At 38.0% G+C, this 22,682-nt stretch overlaps 1 protein-coding gene across 1 annotated transcript in view; it reads right to left on the bottom strand.

The window, feature by feature from the left end:
- The window catches only part of castor1 (cytosolic arginine sensor for mTORC1 subunit 1), a 35,901-nt gene that overhangs the window by 7,447 nt on the left and 5,772 nt on the right, over nucleotides 1–22,682 (bottom strand). The window contains exons 2-7 of the mRNA XM_036144113.1: nucleotides 17,868–17,938; nucleotides 10,677–10,873; nucleotides 9,141–9,276; nucleotides 7,946–8,069; nucleotides 6,396–6,512; nucleotides 6,061–6,143 (exon numbers count right to left, since the gene is read on the bottom strand). Of these exons, the coding sequence (XP_036000006.1) occupies nucleotides 6,061–6,143; nucleotides 6,396–6,512; nucleotides 7,946–8,069; nucleotides 9,141–9,276; nucleotides 10,677–10,873; nucleotides 17,868–17,938 (728 nt within the window). The remainder of the gene's footprint in view (nucleotides 1–6,060; nucleotides 6,144–6,395; nucleotides 6,513–7,945; nucleotides 8,070–9,140; nucleotides 9,277–10,676; nucleotides 10,874–17,867; nucleotides 17,939–22,682) is intronic.

The following is a 22,682-nucleotide window of genomic DNA, read 5'->3' on the forward strand; positions in this document are numbered from 1 at the left end:
TGGCGTTGTGGCAAATGCAAAACAAACATTACATTTTTCCCACTGGCTTCTCTTGAATGGGGCGATATGACTCACCGCCCAGGGCGGCAAAATCTTTGGGGGAGCGTAAAGCTAGGTTCATAATTGCCGTATTGAAAAGGCCATGAGGGCGCGCGCCAAAAAGTGATGCTAACACTCCGTCTTCGCCCCCGAGCGTTGGGTTCAAAGAGCTGCCGTGGCGCGACGTCGTGCATCTCTGAACTTTTGAACTTGGTGCGCAAGCCTCGTTCAAAGTGCCCCATCGCCGAACAAGTGATTCAGATGGCCCCGAAGTTTAAAAGCGGCACAATTTTGTTAAATGCTCTGTTGTTACTGCTTATTCGGTGACTTAAAAACAGCGTACGCAAATTACTGGCATACTTTCAGGGGTGAGTTTACTGTTCCAAGTTTATGCGTCCTTCTCTTGGAGTGCAGGTCAAGTCTAAAGCAACAGCTCACAGCTTTTAAAACCCTTCAGCTTTTATTTAGTAAAGCAAAGTGTGTTTTTAAAAACCTTTTATTTAAAAAGATCCCAAAGAGCTTTACAGACAGGCTTTATTCCCCATCTTCGATAAGCAACGGATGAGCTTACCATCTTTCTCTACGTCTCTACACCTCTGTTTCTTTCTGTTTGGCTGCCATAAACACGGCAACTTTTCTTCATGATTGTTTACAATACCGCACGCAGCCATTTTTTGGAAGCGTGACGTTAACTGTTTCTTCCCTTTTTACTGCATTTCCGCCCGTTGTGTTGAGTACTGCCCCCCTGTGTTTTTGGCGAATACTGCAACTACGTTTGTTTTCAGGTAGAAACGTCTGCAGCGCTTCTGAGAGCTCGCGTCCAGTCCGCACAGACCGGCGTGCAACGGCATAACTCAGCCTTAAGCCTGGCAAAAAATGAAGCTGTGAGAGCTCTGTCTCCAACCGGTTTGCTTATTTAGATGTTCCGAAATTTGAAGCGGGGATCTTCTGTTTAGCACAGCTTGCAAGCGGATCTCGGTAAATGTGGTTAGTACTGACATGTTGAAGCAAAGATCATATGAAGAGTTATTGCAAACAGAGAGACATTTCTAGTCCTTATTTCTGTCATTTTGGATTAGTTTGGCAAGTAGCTAAAATTTCAAAAATTCAGATTCTCAGAAAATGAGATTGCATTAAAAAAAAAGGATTATGATGACGACATTCCACCCTAATAGGTATCTATAGTAAAGAAAAAGCACTCTTTATCAGGTTTTATTTTATTTTATGAATTACTGCACCAATGCAGCGTGGGATGGAAGCAATCAGCCTGCTGAAATGTTCAGCTTTGCTTTAAAAGCAGTCTTCAGCTGGTCTACATTTTTGGGTCTTGTGTTTCTCTAATCTGCATCTTGAAAATAGCTCAAGAATCCTTTATGGGGTTTAGACCAAGTGCTGCCAATCAAGCACAACATATCAAGGTTATTAAACCAGGTAACAGTACTTTTGTCATTACATGTCTAGGAAGTGCCTAGATCTGCTGGAAAATAGAATCAGCACCTCATGGTGGACCAAGCTCTGCACTCGGTGAAACAAAGTGGACCAAATCAGTAGATGATAGCTTTGAATCCCATTCCTCTCCACTCTTCATTTCAGACTCCTTGATATTCCAAATAAACTGCAAAATATACCTTCATCTTAAAGGAGGGCTGTGGATCACTAAGCAACAGGCCGGTGCCTTTTCTTCTTAGCTCAGGTAAAGTGCGTCTGACGCCATTGCTAGTTAAGAGGAGACTTAAGAGAAGGAATGGTGGTTTTTGGAGTCAGTTTGATGTCGCTCTTAAAGCATCAACTCCAGATGCAGTCCACATCTGATGAATCTGCCCCAAACTCTTGGATAGGCTTTGCTTTACAATAATCATGGCCCATTTCTTGCAACATTTTTTCCTTCCACTCACTTTTTCTATCCTTGAATATTAACGCAGCTGGAAGAGCCAGGCTTACCGTCTGTGTGGAGGGCGTCGCTGACTGTAGGGTTGCCAAAAAGATTGATACTTTGAAAAGTATCGATACTCAAACACTGTATCTGGATACAATACTGTGTTGGCATGGTATCGATACTCAAACACTGTATCTGGATACAATACTGTGTTGGCATGGTATCGAAACTAAATGTTTTACCATATGAGGCAAACGAAGAAGGAAAACCCAAAGATCTTGACAAGCACCTATTGGCATAATGTGCAAACAAGGATGTTTGCATTTGGTTTGTAACTTCCTCTCACCAGAAGATTGCTGCTTTTTAAACTCCCCGCGAATGTAGGGCAGAGGAGGTGGACTGGCGGCTGTTGTTAAAAATAGCAATAAATGTAAACCACGGTCTTTATCAGCATTGCCTAGTAGCTTTGAACTGGGTTTGAGTTGAGTCGGTCTCACACAGCGCTTTACTGTGGCCCACAGGCTCCTCAGATACAATAAGGACTTCTTGGATGACTTTTCTGATATTGTGGGGGGTTTCAATATTCATGTGTGTAGTCCTTAAAAGCTGATGGCTCAGGACTTTTTAAATCTCATTGACTCTTAATCTAGTAAAATCTGTGTCTGCGCCCAGACAGAAATATGGACGCACACAGGATCTTGCTTTATCTTACTTTATATTTACCCATTTTCAACTCAGAGCTCTGTGATGTAGTTTGGACGGATCATAAGCCTGTTTTATTTGAGGTTTCTCTTCCCTGTGCCAAACCTATCCCTCATGCTGCTATTCAGCGTTGTTGTGTTTTTAACTCTTCCCCTGCTAGTCAGTTTTCTGATGTTTTTAAATCAGAACTGCAGCCCTCCTGAATCCTCACACAAAAGCTGGAAAGGACTCAGCTCATGGTTTTTCTTCAATCTGCTGAAATGTTTTAGATTCTGTGGCTCACTTTAGGATCGGGCAGGTAAAAGCCAAACATGAGCCCTGGTTAGATTCATATCAAGGCAGCTTTTTTAAAACAGCGATCCATGCGTTACATCTAGGCTGGATAACTAACTCACTCCATCTTGGGGTTAGTGAGACATGCATCAGGCGCCTGCAGTTTGTTCAAAATGCTGCAGCACGACTTAACCGGAACAAAAGGGTCTGAGCACATTACCCCATTCTGAAGTCTCTTTATTGGTTGACTTTACATTTTAGGATCTGTTCTCTTATTTTCTTTTAAAGCTCTTAAAGGTTTGCCCTGCCACCTCTCTGAGCTGCTGCACTCCCATACACCTGCCCGCTCCCTTAGGTCTGTCAACCAGCAGCCCCTTATTGTTCCTAAATCCAAGCGGAAACTAAGAGGAGATCGTGCTTTCGCTGTACAGTTGTTGAATGATCTAGCCTTACAGGTCAGACATGCCTCAGCTCTTTCAGAGTTTAAGGCTCTTCTTAAAACACACCTGTTTGCGGAAGCATTTTGCACATCCTAGGAGGTTGACTAATTTGGAATATTTTTAATTATTTTTTTATTTTAAATTAATTTTAACAGTTTTGAACTGTTATTTATCTATTTTAGCTTGTCTGTTTTACGTGTCGATTTTAATTGTGCTCTTACTTTCCGTTGTGTACGCACAGCACTGTGCATATTGACCTTTGTTATTATACATCGCTTTATAAATAAAGGTGGTATGGTAATCGAGACAAAATCAGAGGGATTCATCTTCAGCTTTTTATGGAATATGGATAATATTTGACAAACTATATTTCAAAATCTAAAATCATTTGATGAGTCAAACTTCAACTGCGTTCTGTACAGAACAGAGATTCACAAAAATAGTCTGGGATCTGTGAAATGTTTATCCTATCAGTGAAGAGCATTATCACTTTAGATTCAGATAGTTGTGAAAATTTTTAAAAATGTGGTTCGTACATTCTCTAAAATATTTATAAAACCTCTCGCTCCATTATATCTCGCCATCTATAAGCTGTTTAAGCAACCGGTGGGGTAGGCCCCATGACATCCATCCGTTGATCCATCCCTCAAGCCATTTTCATTTCTTAAAAACATAAGGAAACTTGTGTTCCTATTACTCATTTTTGTATTTCTAAAGCAATTATTTAATATGTACATGACAAAAAATGTTGTAGGAGTTTCCCGTGACGTATTTGGCTTAAGAAAAATAGTGTTATTAATGGGAGATGGAAACTCCTTTAAAAATAAGACAATGACATTTCGTTATTCATCACATGAATGACTGCTCGTTTCTTAAGTGGCAAACATGGCTACTACTTGATATAAAAGAAAAAGCCTGAATTTATTATTTAAATGTCCACTTAAACTGCTTTAAATGTTCTCCTTCAAAGGATCTACTTTCTGTTCTGTAACTACACTGAGACGACCGTCAAACGATCTTAAATAATCCATCGTATCTGATAGGTTTCCTGCTGGACCGTTATTGTTAAACTATAGACATTATGATTCTGCTCTGATTTTTGAGGCTTTTAAGGTAGGATCTCATTTTTTCCATACACCTACCCATCCCTGCATCCATTTAGCACCTAATTTAAAAGGCTGTTTCAAAATAAATAGGACAAAGTGCACATCCAGGCTGATGCGTCTTCATACATTGCTAAGTTATTGGTTGTAGGCAGATGTGACTTAAACCAGCAGACATCACCATGTGTTGTTTATTTCATACCTATTTGGGAAGAATAAAAGTAAATAGCCAAATGCAGTGCTGGCTAAAACAGAAATTAGGATGTTCTTTTCAGTTTTTGTTCTTGTGATGGTGTTTCATAGAGATATGATGCTACATTTCTTTGTTTTTGCTTGATAAGATCTGATAGACTGAGATGTCGAAAGTTATCATAAGTGAAGCCCAACAAAGGCTGTACTTGTATATTTATAAAGTGAATATTTTTTATTGCTCTAAACTAAAGGTCACTTTAAACTAGTAATTACAGTCATCATTTTCCTTTTAATTTATAACATTTATATTTCCAAGTAGGGATGCAAGTTATCGATTAATGATCGATCTAAAATTGATTGATCTTGTCAATTGACTTATGATTAATTGATAAGCGGCAATTTTCTTCAAAACCCTGGTTTTCTCTTGTACGGAGAGGGTGTCTCTATAACATGATGGGCCAATAATTTTTACAAAATGCTGATTTTAAAAGAGGCAACAGTTTATTGCACCACTTGTATTAAATACTGACTGAATAAACAAACATTGTGGTTTTCTCACACATTATTAAACTTGGACATTACTGAACAGAAAATAAATAAGTTGAAGAAAATAAAATTTATGAAACATAATCCCCACCATAATCATTGACACCATGTGTTTTTCTATCATGTTATCATTAGGTGAATGTTGTGTAAAGTGCTTTAGGGTCGTCGGAATAGTTAAAAGCGCTATATTAGTACAAGCCATTTACCATTTACTATATTTTGCATAATGCCCTCCGCTTTTCTGTCATCACAGCCATGCCTTCTGAGGACATCAGCCAGTTTTGGTTGAGGTGCTGACGCTGCTCTGCCATGCAGCCTGGCCGACTGGGAGCTATTTAGCTGACATCTTGTCAGGGAGCTTGTTGAGTGTTTATATTTAAAAACAGAACTGAATAAAGAACATTTTGCATCCTCATTAAACAGTGCAAATGTAATCACACACAGGACTCCGTTTACACTACCTGATGTTGCTTCAGCCATTACTTTTTTTCCTTATTATTGCAGTGTGGCGGCACTTTTCTTTTGATATTTAAAAAGTCAATATTTTTATTGCTCTAAGCTTATCTAAAGGTTACTTCAAACTAGACATTACAGTCATTATTTTCTATTTCTAAGTATGCATTTGTCTATCTGTCTTCCCCTCTTTTTACAACAGTGAAAACAGCTAAGATACGTAAAACATACAGGCATAAATTTAGCTTTAGACTTTGAAGGTGATACTTAAGATGAGGGGAAAAGGAGAAAAACATCAAGTTAATAATTAAAGGGTGGTTTAAAACCCATTTTAATAAGCCACATTGGCCTCCAAATATGGGCCAAACATGTTTAAAGCTAATCAATGATGACTACTTCAGCACAAAAATCATAATTTAAAAGCAAGTAGCCTCACCAAAACCAAGCGGTTGTCCACCTATCCGAACCATCCTCCAGAGCTCTCCGGAGGAGCTGGTGAACAGAAGATCTGCAGGAAATCTAGAACAAAGTTATATTCCTTTAGTATAAATTAAGTAACAATGTTAAAATGTGCAGAAACAGAAATGAACACTGCTGGTAACAGCTCAATGTAGAAACATGAAGACATCACAAAATAAGACCGGATGATAATAGACAAATTAATTTCTGATGGATTATTTCCCCAGTGTGCCATTTATTTGCTTAAAAAGGTTTTACACACAGAGCAATAATGTGTAGGACCAGTGAGGGGTTCGGTCAGCCAGTCCTTACCGTCTCTGAGCCTCGGTGTCCATCACCAGTGAGACATATCCATCAATGAGGGAGAAGGAGAAGAACTTGATGCAGTCCAAGTCCTGACCCGCAGACGACTCACTGTCTTCTTTAGGGCTAAAGACACATTCAGCATGACAAAGACAGTTTAGATTTCTATTAGATATACATGTGCATCTCCATAAATAAGAATAACACTGAAAAGTACATTTATGTTAGAGATTACATGTAAAAAATAAAAAAAGTGATACTCATACACTACCGGCTCTTTACACCAGAACGATACAATTCTAGTATTTATTTTTTTCAGTTTTGATGATTATGACTTATAGATGATGAAAACTCAACATTACATTTCTAAAAAATAAAAAACGTTACACAATTTCCAACTAATGAGGTCAGCTTTTAGATGAATTATAACCTGAAATAATTAAAGGGGACTGCAGACACTAATACAGACTTTCTGCTCAAAGATCTAACCCACAGGTGTCACGCTCCAGTCCTTGAAGGCCGGTGACCTTTAAATATGTCCCTGGTCCAACAGACCTGAATCAAATGGCTAATTTGCCTCCTCCGTCTGCAGCAAAGCTCTCCAGAGCCGTGCTAACAACCTGATTTTTTGACTCAGGCCTGATGAAGCAGAGACACATATAAAAGTCACTGAGCTATATTATACACTGGAGTACTAATAGCCCGCTGTTAGAACGAGTCGCTTTGAAGCTACCTGCCGCTATATTGGTACTCCCTATTTTCCTCCAGTAACTAGGGAATATGTGCGCTACAGCATCGAATAACGAGGATTTTCTCATGTTCAGGGGGGGCTTAAAACTTTTAAAATGTCAAATGCCATATACTTTATGTTATGTTCTAAAACTATCAAGTACTGAGAAAGTCATGTGCTGAAATACTTTGCATTTATTTATATATATATATATATTATATATATATATATATATATATATATATATATATATATATATATATATATATATATATATATATATATATATATATATATATATATAAATAACAATATACAAAAACATATATTTACATATATGTATACATATATATACATATTTATATGTATATATTTATATTTTGTTGCCTTGTACCTGTACCTATGTAATGACAATAAAGTTGAATCTAATCTAATATACATACTTATATATACATATATATATATTTAATAGGAATAACATGTAAAATATTTCAGCACATAATTTCCTAGTAGTTGATAGTGTTAGTACATCCACTGACTGTAGAATTACCTGTGAAACGTTTTCACACAGCCAGAAAACTGCTTGTTGTTGCAACCAAATCCTGTGGGATTCTATGAGAGTAGGGAGTAGCAAGATGGCGGCCAGTGAACTTCAGTTTTTCGGCAACATCAGCACTCCAGTGTATAATATAGCTCAGTCATTAAAGTTGCAGGACACCAGACCTCAGTTTGACCTTTTACTGTCTGAGCTAATAAAGCAATGAGATTCTCTGCTGCCATCTTGTGCTTCAGAGCAGTACTGCAGTGGTGTGCAGAAGTTTGATCTCACCTGTTGGAATAAAAGAGGACATCGATGAGCGTGGTGGCGATGGATGGCAGCGTGTCCGGATCCAGAGACATGACACAGAACTGGTTCTGTGGGATTAGCACCGGGTGAACTGTAGGTTGGATGGCTGGAGTAACGGCAAATACAACAAGACCTTAAAATTCGGATTTGCTTGTAGTTGGTTGAGGACAATATTCAAGTCAAATTTTTAAAAAGGCAAATGATCTGTTCATGAACACGTTTACTCAAAGAAAAGAAAAAAATCCCTTTTTTGTAGTTTTGGAAGGATCACTTTAAATGGTAAATGGACTTTAAAGACTGGTGTTTGAAAATAAATAGATACATAAATAAAAACTTTGACAATTTGAATTAGACCTTTTAAAAGGTGCACAGCCACGTTATTTGACTTTTTAAAATGTATATGTCAGTAGCTCAGTCTGGTTGCATACAAAGGTTTTATGAAAGATTATCACTTCCTACTGGTGTAGCAGTTGTTATTTTGGTGTTTTAACAGAAGTACGTACTACGCATGCACAGCAGGGGTTAAAACAAGGAAACGGCTAATGGCCATCTCCAGGTGAAACAATGAAGAAGGTCCGGTGAAAAAAACGCAAAAGAAACGTATTCTAAGAGGGAAAAGACTGAGATGTTGCTGGGAATACAGTATGACCATTAGTGTTCACTGAAGCAGACGCTAAACCTGCCGATGGCTCAGATGTGACCGCAGAGTTGACTGATGTGAGTAAATCGTTTGATGTGAGACTCTTAAAGTTACTGTTAGATCAGTTTAAATAATTAATAACGGCTGGTCTTCATTCATGCCGAGCTGTTGCCTTACTGCGAAGCATTTCAGAGAATCAGGCTCTATTTAATTTTGATTTATTAACTAAGCAAACTGACATTATGAAAACTCTGCGATACTGTTGCTAGATAGCGCCACGTCTGTTTATATTTGCTAACCAGGCCTGGCTCTGGGGTTATATTCATCCACAAAAAGGACCATCAAAACATTATCAGAATAGAGGCTTGGTATATATAACCTTATTTTATCATGATCAAACGGTTTTGGTCTTTTTTTAAGCATATAATGTGGCTATATACCTTTTAAAAAAAAAAGTCATCCATTTGTTTGAGATGTATTTTCCTAGTCAGAAAAGTCTGTTAAATGGTTGAAAGTTAAGAGAATTCATACTGAAACCTTCTTTGCCGTTCTTTTGGAGGCCGTTGGTAAAGTCCTTACAACCCACAGACATGTACTCTCCTTCAACCTCCTTGAAAATGTTGAACTCCTCCTCCAGAGTGCTGACAACAACTGACAGGTCTTTCTCTCTCACCTGCACAACAAGCATTAGAAACATACAGAAATATTAAAAAATGCACTGCTAGAATGATGATAAAAAAGTAGTATTTAAACTGTAGAGATCCCTGTTAAAAAGGTGTTTTTGCAGCGTAAAAAGGAGACCATGACAATAAAATTAAAAACTATTTTCTACATTTAGATATTTATTCTGAAAAAAAAACTGTTAAGAGAAGAAACTCAAAGTTAAAAGGTGCAATAACCTTTTTGCATAAATGTGCAAATTCTCTAACTAATATTTTGATCAAGTACCTTCTGTTTATTTCCCTTATGTTCCACACCTTTTTATCAAATATACTGAATCTGATTAATCTGACATCAGCTTTTTGCTTGCTTAACATCCTTTATCTAAGACATTGTTTGCAGAGAGGTTACAAAGGGTCCAAGTTACAAAGACAAGGCTGCAAGGTATTTAGAAAAAGCTAAAAAATACGAGATGTCTTAAAGTCATTTTACAATTTTGTGTTTGAACCATAATTCTATATACTTTTGGGTCATAGTTTTGATGTCTGCAATGTAGAAATGTCATAAAAACAAGGAAAAGCCATTAAATGAATAATAAATCCGATGTCAAATTCCTTGTTTGTACCCACAAGCTTGGCAAATAGAGTTCATTCTGATGCCACTATCTATGTGGTTCCACAAGTCAAGGCTAAGGAGGAAAGTTGGGCCTTTTCAAACCCTTTCTTCTAAAGAGAGCAGCCAGACCTGACTAAAATCTCAACTATAAAGAACCTTCAACAGCGTATTCGTTTAAAGGTGTGCACACATATGAAAATATCCGTCCCATTTTTCCGTTTTCACAGGTTGAAATAAACGGAATAAATATCTGTATATATCTATATATTTGCAGACGAAGTTTTGAATTTATTGAGCATGCTCTAATTTTCTTTTACGTCACAAAAAAAACCCTGCTCTTTTAGCAGGGGTGTGCATACTTTTAAGTATCAGTATGTATGCAAATGCATCTGCAAGCTATGTAACATTTGCATATATGAACTTAGATGTTTTAAAGCACAGAGAAGGCCATCATCAAACTGCCCAGTCAGTAAGTCAACCATTAATATTCTCGCTGATGCAACGCTTTGCCAGGCCGGTTAAACATTTTTGCTCATTTACCTTTTGACAGGTAATACATCAACCAATTTTCCGGTGCCGTCAGCTCTGTCAGGGATTACTTTATGAACTCAAAGCACTGGTCAGTGGACAAAATACTAATCTTTTTATATTTTTGTCCGGTGTCTTTTGTGTGCAGGTGAGAAGAACTTCAACACATTTGCGGAAATGTTTTAATTTTGACGGGACCTCTGAGAGCTGACACATGTGAAGTGAAGTCAAGCGTCTGGAAAAAACAAAGAACAAGACGAGGGCACTGACCAGGATGAAGTCAGTCTGATATGTGGAGAGCATGAAGACGGAGACGTGCTGCTGGGCGAGCGGGGCGATGACCGATTTGGCGATCTTGGTCACGCCAACAGCCTGCGAGCTGCTGGAGGCGTTGCCATTGGAGGCAACGTTGAGGGGTCGCCAGATGGAGCCCTCGACCTGGAGGTGCTCAGAAGAGGGCGGCAGCTCTGGAAAGTAGCAAGGGAAGAAAGGTTAAAGCCAAATCACGAACAACATGGCCTTCTGTTTCCACAAGACCAATTTCAAGATGGTAAATTAAGAACAGTTTATGTTTTTTTTTTTTTTTTTTTTTTTACCATAGCCCATGAGATAGATGGAAGTAGCGTTCCTGTGTTCAGTAATGAGAGTATTGCACAAATGCCTTACACCTCCATTCTTTATTATGTCCAGTAGGGGGCAACTCACTGGGTTGCAGAAGAAAAGAAGCCAGCCACTACCTTAACTTTTATTTAACAAGGCTGATTCCCACTTTGTGAAAGACAGCTCAATTTAGATTAAACCTATTATGTTAATTTACTGTACAGGACAGCAAATCAGGCCTACATTTCCTACCATCCAGCCTTTTAAATGATTTAACTTGATAGACTGGTTGATAATTGAAGCGGCTCTATGGAGATCATTAGCAGAAAAGGCATTGGTCGATACTCCAAGCTGTTCATCAACGTTGTGCCATAGCACTAAATGAGCATTCAGGAAGTAGGAGTACAGACGTACAGCTGGGCTGCACTGCGTCAAATCTAGGATCCAGTCCTGGGATCTGACTCGTACACTGCAAAAACAGAACTATAAATAAGTGATATTTTCTTAAAATGAGTGTATCTGTTCTTGATTTTGAGCAGTTAAATAAGATTATCTGCCAATGGAATAAGACTTTTGCACTAAAAACAGGTACAACTCATCCCTATCATCTTATTTCAAGTGCAGGATGTCTAATTATCTTATTTTAGGAGTCAAAATACTCATTCCATTGGCAGATAATATTATTTACCTGCTAAAATCTAGGACAAAAACACACATTTTTAAGAACATTTTACTTGTTTTTAGATCCGTTTTTACAGTGTAGAAAAGACTACAAAAGTCCCAGCATATCCACGTTTAATTCAGACATTTCTACAACGGAAGATTCCATTGCTACAACTAGGAAGACTGTGCTGTTTTTTAGTGATAGAAATGTGCTGCACTGAAACTCCTCCTGCAGTCACAGCTCCAAGCTTTTGCAAATATTACATTAAATTGGTTAGACCTGAAACTGGGCAAAGCCACATAAAACCATCACCATCACTTCTAGCATCCCTTGTATCGCTCCATCAATTCCATTTGAGCAAGAAAACACACAAGCTTCTGAATGAAATGCATAGGATGAAAAGTCACAACAAAAGGAGGACAGTCATCTTAACCCAAGAACTAGTATGGTGGTGCGGTACAACGGGGGTCCAATGTACGGAGGATATTAGCCTTTGATGCAGCCCGTATAGGGTTCGATTCCTGACCTTTCCTCTCCGTCCTTCTGTCTATATCCTCTCTGAATACTACGAGTAAAGGACACCGATATCACAACACCAATCAAAAAGGACTAGCAAAGGGACCTCCAATAACTGGGTAGACTAGGAATTTGACAAACGACAATTCATGAGGAATTGCCAAAGGATACTAAAGGAACCTAATCTGGATGTTATGCTATCCATTTTCTATCTTCTTGGTACATTACCAGGCAGCTTTCTGTCCCCTGTTTTTACCACTACATCTTCCCCACCTTCCATCTTTCCCTTCAGGGTTGAGGGACTAAAAGGAGTCCAGGCCAGAGGGCAAAAGGAACACACTATTTATATCACAAAGGCAGTACAAGGTTGTAAAATGAGACCCAATACTGGTAAGAAGTATTTATTCTGCTCTGGCACTTTACTAGGTCATAAGAGAATTTTTTTGGAAGCAAACCTTAATAATGTAACCTCCCGAGTTTCTGTAGCTGGCTAACCATTAATAAAATATGTCTAATTAGGATGTTTAAAATTAGACATGAAAGAAAAAGAAAAGATCAATCGGGCATGGCAGGAAAATAACATCTAATTAAAAAGACATTTTTAAATACAGATCTGCATGATAGTAGCATGCTACAAAAGTAAACTATACCTTGTATTACTTGCACAAATAAAAGTCAAATTGACACTTTCTCTATTAAATTGGGCCACAATATTGTTGATGTAGTGTTTGAACGATTAAGATGCAGTAGAGCTTTTCCGAGTTATCTAAAATTTTAGCTTCATCTATACCTTTATGTTAGACTCTATCCCAACAAAGTTATTAAAGAAAGTATTCCCTTTGATTAATGCCTCCATTTTTAGATATGATTGATGTATCCTTAGTAAATGGATATGTACCAGAGGCTTTTAAAGTAGCTCTTATTAAACCTTTACTTAAGAAACCATCTCTTGATCAAGATGAGTTATAAACTACAGATCTATATCTAATCTTCTTTTCCCATCTAAAATTCTTGAGAAAGTAGTTACTAATCAACTATGTGAACATTTAAAAAGTAATGACCCACTGGAAGAGTTTCAGTCAGGCTTTAGAGCTCATCATAGCACTGAAACAGCTCTGGTGAAGGTCACTAATGATATTCTCATGGCCTCAGATAATAGACTTGTGTCTGTACTTGTCCTGTTAGATCTCAGTGCTGCATTTCATACAGTTGATCACAATATTCTCCTACAAAGACTTGAATATACTGCAGGGATTAAGGGGAAAGCATTAGGCTGGTTTAAATCTTATCTGTCTGACAGATTCCAGTTTGTTCATGTTAATAATAAATCTTCTTCGAACTCTAGGGTCACTTGGTACAATGGGATTCATTTCGACTGTTATGCTGATGACACTCAGCTAGATTTATCCATAAATCCTGATGAATCCAACCAATTACTTTGACTACAAGCATGTCTTGATGACATCAAAAGCTGGATGACTTTAAATGTCCTGCCTTTAAATTCTGACAATACAGAAGTTGTCATATTTGGACCAAACTCCTTAAAAAATAAACTTCTTCGTCAATCTCTTAATCTCAATTGGCCTCTGCTACTAAAGTAAAAACCCTTGGTGTTATTTTAGACCAAGACATGCCATTTAAATCCCTTATTAAGTTTCCAGGGTTTCCTTTTTTCACTTCTGGAATATTGCCAAAATTAGAAATAGTTTGTCCAGGAAGTCCACAAAATACAGTTCCAAGTCTTCAGCTGATCCAAAATGCTGCAGCAAGAGTTATGATGAAAATCAACAAGAGGGATCATATTTCTCCAATTTTAGCTTCCCTTCATTGGCTTCATGTTAAATCAAGAATATAATTTAAAATTCTTCTTCTAACGTATAAAGCCCTTAATAATCAAGCTCCATCATATATCAGAGCTCTGATAACCCCGTATGTTCCTAACAGAGCACTTCGCTCTCAGACTGCAGGTCTGCTGGTGGTTCCTAGAGTCTCTAAAAGTAGAATGGGAGGCAGATCCTTTAGCTATCAGGCTCCTCTCCTGTGGAACCAACTCCCAGTTTTGGTCCGTGAAAGTAGACACCCTGTCTACTTTTAAGACAAGTTTAAAACTTTCCTTTTTGATATAGCTTATAGTTAGAGTGGCTCATGTTACCCTGAGCTACCTCTATAGTTATGCTGCTATAGGCTTAGGCTACTGGAGGACATCAGGGTCTATTTCTCTCTCTCTGCTGAGTTCTCTTACTGTTATCCAATTTGCATTGTTTGTTTTTATTTCAACATAAAAAATTTTGTTCTCTGTCAAAGTCAAATGATTGAATTTGACTTTGTAAAGTGCCTTGAGATGACATGTGTTGTGAATTGGCGCTACATGAATAAAATTGAATTGAATAGCAGTGTACAGAATTAAATACATATTTTAAAAAATTAGAATACCCCAACTGTTTGGCTTAACAGCTATTGCTGGTCAACCAGGAAGTTTCGGTGTGGCCCAGCCTTACTAAAAAAAATTATCCAACAGCCTTCTACTGTAAATGCCCCTCTTTCTATCCTCTCCTTCAAAGAGCCTCTGCTCTAGTTGGCATAATTTGTCACAGACAGCGCCTTGTGGCTTCTAAGTACACCAACTCTTAGCTCCGAAAATAGGCACTCAGAACAAGAAAACCCTGAAGGCAATACATGCTTTCAACATCTGCATCTGTGTTAAAGGATGGGGCGGTAACTAACAGAAAGACGCAAGTGTCTAAACAGAACATCTAAATGTCAATTACATCTGCTGTCCTACACTTTGTGCATTCAAGAGGTAAAATACTAAAAGATGCTTAAAGCATAAATCAGTAATTTTGAGGGGAAAAAAGTAAACAGCACTGTCTGATGTGCTTGATCTCAGTGCCCTTCAGGAAATGTTTTTGAGAAAAAGAGGCAGAAATAAAAACAAGACTTTCCTTCACTTTGTCCCGATGGTTGTTTTTACTCACGCATATTAAGTTCTTGCAAATGTTTTTCCAAGTAATATCAAGAAAGCTCAAACTCTGGCTTTGTTATCGATTTTCCCATAAAAATACTGAAGGTTCCAGCGAATATGACTCCTGGCCTTATTTTTTGGACAGATATGCAACTCTAAAATAGGAATCTATTGTACCATTAAATTATCTAATAAAGATGTGCACTACAATGTTCGGAGAAAAAAAATTATTCTTACAAAACACAGAAAACTCACTTTCATGTGAAATAAAAAGTAATAACTGCCTAGCTGAAACACTATAGGCTGAAATTCTCACAAACATTTTCGTTACTCTTATTTCTAGAATGGAATATTTTCATATAATCCAAAAAACAGCAAATGTTACGTTTTATATATAACATCTATTATTCTAAGTCCAAGATACAAACCAGAGAGAAGAAGGGGACAAATGGCACAAAGATATTACTCTTGCATACAAAAACTCTAACAGTTTGTGATCAATCATTTGGTAATTTCATCATTCTTCTTTCCTCATCAATGATTTAAGCACAACAAAAGCTGCTGCATTTCTTATCATTCTCACTGAAATGTGTATTGAAGGGACATAAATTGCAATGTGATGAGCTCCAGCTCAACACAAAACTTCTGCGTCATCTCTAGCGGCTTTAGAAATTGCTTTCAGAGGCAATATATGTCAGAGGAGCATAGCAAAAGTTTAAAGGTTAATTCTTTTTTTTTTCTTTCCCATACATGCCCTCACAACTGCCTGACGTGTAAAATGAGTTTTCCTTCCTCTATTTACCGCAGTTGCCTCTATATGCTCCGTTAGTCACTACATGAGAGAGTGGTTCGGGTTGTATTCTCTTGGTGTGCGTAGGGGTGTGATAAAATATACAAATTCTGCCCTAGGTGAAACCTCTGAGGACATCTCTAGAGTTCTGCACTCAAGTTCTTGTGAAATATGAAATGACATTTCTCAGTTTTTGTGTCACTGGCCTAAATATGCTGGTAGAACTACAGCTGATACTATGATGATATTTGTTACTGTGGTGAATTACAGGCAGGCTGCAGTTACCACAGGGGGCTTTAAAACCCTCCGTAGAGCGCTAGTTTGTTAAGTTTTCACAATATTCCACATACATTATATTTCATTGGAATCTTATGTGAAAGACCAACACAAAGTGGTATACAATTGTGAAGTAGAAAAAAATTATACATGATTGATTTTTTTTTTCTTCTTTTTTACAAATAAATAAAACTAAAACAAAGTGTGGTGTGCACAAGTATTCAGCCCCTTTTTCCTCTATAGACAACGACTCCCCAACTTTTAAATCCTCCACAATGGAGTCGCCACCATATAAATCCTCACTTTACTATCCGAAATACGAGCTGGAGATTTTTGTAGTAATTACTTTGGTGTGGCATTGTCACAGTGATAATGTTACAAACAAGAGTTTATAACATTATCACTCTTCAATAACTTCAATAACTTTCAGCTGCCTTGCTTTATTTTACATTTTACTACATTTTAGTTAAAATTAATAGAACTATTGTGAGCTACAACCCTGATCAGAATTAAAAGGGGAATTTCGTCAAGATGAGGATTTAAGCCCTTTAAGGAGCCAGATAGATGGAATTCCTCCAGGTAGTCCAGTTTGTTCCTAATGCCTAAAACTATGCATGTTAGTTAAGTGCCAATTCTAAATGGGCTTTATTTGTACATACATTTAGGGATGGGTACTTTTCACATTTGAACCGATATGGTACAGAAACCCGGTACCTGGAAATCGATACCAGTACTTGACAGTACCTATTTTCAGTACTTTTGTGTATTTATGAGGTAATAAATGTTAGTTTATTAATAACAACTCTAAATCTTTCAATTTAACATATTTATTTCTCAATATATAAACTTGTTTGGATCCAGAAATTAACCTAATTGATTAATTTATGAATTTTAATACATTGTCTGACTCCACAGCACACAAAACAAATGTTTACCAAAACAACAGTTATCAGAGGCACAGGGGGAACGAGGTGAATAAGGGATTGAAGCTGTGTGTGAATACAATTCTGGGAATTGTTTTAGTACAACACTTTCAGAGAAGGAAAAAAAAAAGTATATTAAAATAATATTTTATCCCGCTTTGTAAATCGGGGTGGGATAAATTTGCAATGAGGGAACAGAGGCTCTCCTCCCTGCTCTGACTGCAGTTACAGGACAAGGCAGCAGCTGTCTGTCTGCGTGTGTGAGACAGCACTAAGAGAAGTGTGAAGAAGCTTACCGCTGCTGCCTCAAGGCAACAACTGCAGAACCATTGGTGCTTTCATGGGAAGTCAGCAATAACAGAAGAAAATAGCTGGTTCGCCAGTTGCCTTTTTGAAAAAAGGTCGCTGGATGGGTCTGAAAAGTCGCTAAATATAGTGAGAAATTCACTAAATTGGCAGCTGTGATCAGATGCTTCCTCAGATTAGAAGTATTCCCGCCGCTGGTCTTGCACTTCTCACAAATATTGCAGCGAGCGTAATCTGTAACACATTTTGGAAAGTAGCTCCACTTTCCAACTCCCCCAGTGTTCCACTGATGCGTTTAGGTACCGAAACATGGTACCGTATGATTTTACATGAATCGGTACACGGTAGTACAGACGGGATTTCGTCAGTCTCTATAAAAGTACTGAATTCGGTACCCATTCCTACATACATGAGTGTATTTTACCTTTAAATCCTTCTTCATCAAGGACAACTGTGTAGTTTTCAGGCGTTTCTGTCAGGCTAAAAAACTTGCATCTGAAATAGAGAAGGGAAGAAAAAACAAAAACATGACATGTGGTGTATTTGCAACCAACGAAAGGGGGTTCAGTTTTATATCCAACAGGTCTAATAAATGTATTTTGTTTCAAATCACTTTTTATCAGGCACCTTGATTGCCAACTGCAACAGTGACTCTACAAGATGGATGTCACTGTTGAATTTATTAAAATGACCAGATAACAAAATTATCAGCTGGACTGAACTATTATTTTAGTCCCAAAACATTTAAAGCAATAGTAACTTTAATCCTGCTAAAGCAGTTTGATTTACAACCTTGGTAATAATAATACACAAACTGGATTGAATTGACTTATTTGTTGTGATGTGGCGCGATATAAATAAACTATATTCAACAGAATTATAATCAGTCCAACAATGTTACAGATGAGAAACCCATAACATTGTGATATTAAAAGTAAGCAGAATGCAAATAAGGTTGAAAATTTATTTTTCATCAAGTTGCCAGAGCTGATAAGGGCTGCATGTTCAGCAGATCATACAGTAAATAAAATTCCATCCGCCCATCAATCCATCCATCCATTAAAAGTAGCAAAACAAACCGAAAACCTAAACTTTTCCGATACCTGGGCTAAGCGTATCGGCTGATACCAGATACCAATCCAACACTACTGTTGAATGAATAAACCATGTACCTTGCCATGTGAGTAAAGTTTTCAGGCTTGAAATAAACATTGTTTTTAAAAAGAAAGTTCTGCATGTTCTTTAGCATGGTGCTTATTTAAATGTGTGGTGTTTAATTTACCAACCTTATCACACCCCTCGCGACTTACACATTGCAGATGCTCCAAGTTGCTCTGTTTGCTCATCACTAGCTGCTGTGAGTGTGCTGCGTAACCTCCGTTGCAAACATAAAATAGAAGTGACTAGATTGCCGAAACTGTATCGCTGTTTATGATATCAATAAAAAAAAGAAACGACTGGATCAGAATGCTGGATCGGCATCAATCATCCGATATCAGATCAATATCGGAGCCGATGATGGGTGCATCTCTAATTTGGATACTTGCTCAGCATTATTTTCCAGTTCCAGTTGATTAAAACCTTGTGACTACTGCTTTGATTCTACATAAAGCCAAGTTTAGACAGGCAGCTGTCTTATTGTAGCCTTTTTCATGACTTAAGATCCAGAAACTATCTCAGTCAATTTGCATGTTCTAAAATTGTCCGATTTTATAGACTGGCTAGGAGAAAGTTGCGCTTGTGTCACAAACCCAACAGAAAGCGAGGCACCAAGTTAGCAAGGATTAATCTGTAAATGCAAAAAAAAACATTTACATCTTTAGGGCAGACGTTTCTTCCAGAGGAAGTATCACATTTTCCTGTTTCATGATATCCCTGGGAGGATACACCTTCCTCCTCAGCACATCGGGCCGCAAAACCTATTAGAGCAGAGGCCTGAGTGCAACTGCAAAAGTCCCTGAGTCAGCAAAGAGCAATCGCTGCCATGGGATTGGACAATGACACCACCGAGACAAAGAGGGAAAGACAGAGAGAGAAAACACTGCAACAGTAACTGGCTGTGGTGCGAGCAGGCTCCACCAGCCCATTGTGTTTCAAAGCCCTTCTTGTTTCCTGCTGAATCTTCACCTTCCGCAGCTCGCAGTTTCCTGCAGGTGCAGCGACATTGTATGCACAAGTCAAGCACAGCAAAGTATTCTCAACGTGTCAACCCTTTGGTTGTGCATTTTTGGTTTCCTGTTTGCAAAACACAGATCAGGTAGATAAGAGGGGCATCAGCTGATTTCTGAAGACAGACAGGGAACGCAGCGAAACTAAATGCCTTGCATCACTTTCGTAGACTGAAATCTTCTCAATTTCTTTAAAGAATCGCAATTACTTTTCATCAGTATTAGCTATGCGTAGCAAATAATAAAAAATTATTTATTATTTACTATGCATATAAAAAAATATTTAATAGTAAATAAAAAAAGCGAAAATCAATTAAATTTGTCTGATTACAACAGGACTCATGAGTGGTTTATTTAAAACACAAAAAGTTACTTTTATGGCTGTAGCTCACACCGTAAAAAGAACCAACCTAACAATTAATGTGATTGTATCTATTCCAAGAAGAAATATATCAAGGGCTGTTAAGAAATAACTGTTTTAAACTATATGTGGTGACACAATGGTTACTGCACATCCCCCTTTTAATAACAACAGGACTGCACTTCCTCTTTTCCTCTAATATTTCACAGAGAAATGGATCTTTGGTCCTTTCTCTCTAGATCACACACCGTCCTCAGTTCGCTCCCCTTTCTCAGCTCACCGTTCAGGTTCTCTTTAGGATTTAGGTAAGGGACAGGTTCCATTTATATTTCAAAAACTTTGTTATGCCTCCACAAAACTTTCAGGGCTTTGTGGAGGCGTAACAATCCTACATATTCTCCACCACACTTAACGGTCGGCATGATTAGCTTTTCCACACATTCATTCTGTGAATATGTGAACGATGTCATGCCCAAAAAACTCAATCTCAATCTCCTTTGTCCAAAGCATACACCATCTGATTGTTGTTACAAAGACTTGGAGACCCTCAGACCCCACGAAGTTCTCTAAGAGAGCTGTTGAAGATTTCTGGTGTTTTTACTTGCACCTCTGATGCTTCTCACTGTGGATAGTTACCATATAAATGTGGGCCATTTTCCAGTAGCTAAGAGAAAAGTCCCTTTGTGTCAAAAGGTTTTTCTCTCACCACTATTTTCTCAAGTTGATTTTTGGTAGATGTTCAATTGGCCTTTGCTTTTCCTTTTGGTCTGCAGTGGTTTTGGCTTCGCCTCTCCCCCATGGATGTCGTTTTTTTCCCCCCTCGGTCCCTTTCTTAATCTTAAATGATGAACAATGATCTCAACTGAGGCGAGTCTCTAATGTTTGCACAGCACTTGAATGCACAGCCTCCAGTGTCATTCGTGGTGGTAATGGGCTGGAAAAGATAAGCTGCTTCCTCTGATTCAGGGAGGAAAATAAATAAAAAAAAGAATAAGAAAGCAGCAGGTAGCGAGAGAGCGGAGATGAAAACCAAAGCACACAAGACTTTTTTTGGTTTGATCCAGCTCCATAACGTAACGGACTGCAGCAGCGATTACTGGCCGGGGGCTGGTGGTGGTGTGGGGGTTCAACCGAAGCTCCAGCTGAGAAAACATAGTAAGAGAGGAGAAAGCCACTGCAAAGGAGAAGTAATCAAACTTGGCTGACCCACTTTCATTTAATGGACATGTTTTCTAATAACTTCTATATCTACTAAGCGTGAGATTCTCCCACATATGTTTGGCTGATTTTAGTTTTTTTTTATATAAACTCAAAAAACAAAACAGCTTGTTTAAGGTGTTGTCTTAAAATATAAGAAACTCGCAAAGCCCTGACGTCAACTTTTGGGCTTGCGGGGTTCTCACCAGGGCTTTTTGACTGGACTTTTTTTTTTTTTTTTTTTGAAGTCTGAAGACGTTTTGCTTCCTATCCAGAAAGCTTTATCAATTCATAATGTCTCAATTCTGTGATACTGTCGCTAGATGTCACCACATCTGTTTACAGTTTGTTAATCATAAAATGTGGCTATACACCTTTAAAGAAACGGTGATCTTAGGTTACATAGACTTTAGACTTTGAAGAACAGAAAAGGTTCTCCCTCTCTCTCTCTCTCTCATTATTTTTATTAGATATCTTTTAATCCTAACCGACCTAAAACATCAAATGTTTAATCTGACTTCATGTCAAACCGTATTAAAAACAAAAAAAAAAAACAGTCATGTCTTGTTGTACAGTGTATGCAAGCTTCCAATTTAGACTATTTGATAAAATTTAATGCTTTCAAGTGTTTGTTGCAAATCATTTCAGATATAGATCCTGCTATACTTTAACAATTTTGCTTCCAAGAAACAAGCTTAACGAGTGGAACGGTTTGGGAGCTTTGTTTTAGCCAGTTGATGGGCAGTGTGCAGTAACAGTAGGGAGGGACAGCGCTGAATTACTCTATTATACTTTGAGCTGGAGGAAACTGTTCACTGGCCCTTTCTTGAAGTCATCTTAAATCTCTTTTTTCTTTTTTTTCCCTCGATCCACTGTATATATGTGGACACACTGTATATACCTCATGCACCTTTTCCTCCGTTTGGCACCTTATTCTGATTATTGAGCCGATGTGACACGTGAATTTCTCCACTGGGAGATCAATGACGTCTATCTTATCTTATCTTAGCTGGCTATTAATAAAACTGCATTGAAGCTTTAGGAAAGAGCATGGCAGAACATCTTTCTCTTTCGAAAACGCAACTTTTTTTAAACCCCGCCATACCTATAGACCGCTAACCACCTCCTGCCTAATTGATACAAGAGAATACAAACACATTTTTTAATCAAAGTTGGTCAGTGAGCACATGAAGTGGAGCGAGAGCCCAAACTTCGGATGATCACTGAAGCAGAAAAGTTGAAAACTGGGTTTCTGGCTCAGCTGACGCATTGTTCCAAGCCGTGCTCTTGTTATTTAACAGCCAAGAGAAGAAAGGAGAACTGTGGTGCCTGCAGGGCTGCAACCACAAAGCAGAATGACCAACATACTGAGCTCTGGTAATAACCCCTAACTATGAGGACAAAGCAAGAGTACAAGCAATGCGTAATGAATGTTTTGACAGACTTTGAAAAGGATTAGATCCATTCTTCTTCATTTTTTATTTTTACTGGCAGGGCAAATACGGTCCACATG

This window comes from Fundulus heteroclitus, chromosome 12 (genome assembly GCF_011125445.2).
Source record: "Fundulus heteroclitus isolate FHET01 chromosome 12, MU-UCD_Fhet_4.1, whole genome shotgun sequence".
In the NCBI taxonomy this organism is placed as follows: Eukaryota; Metazoa; Chordata; class Actinopteri; order Cyprinodontiformes; family Fundulidae; genus Fundulus; species Fundulus heteroclitus.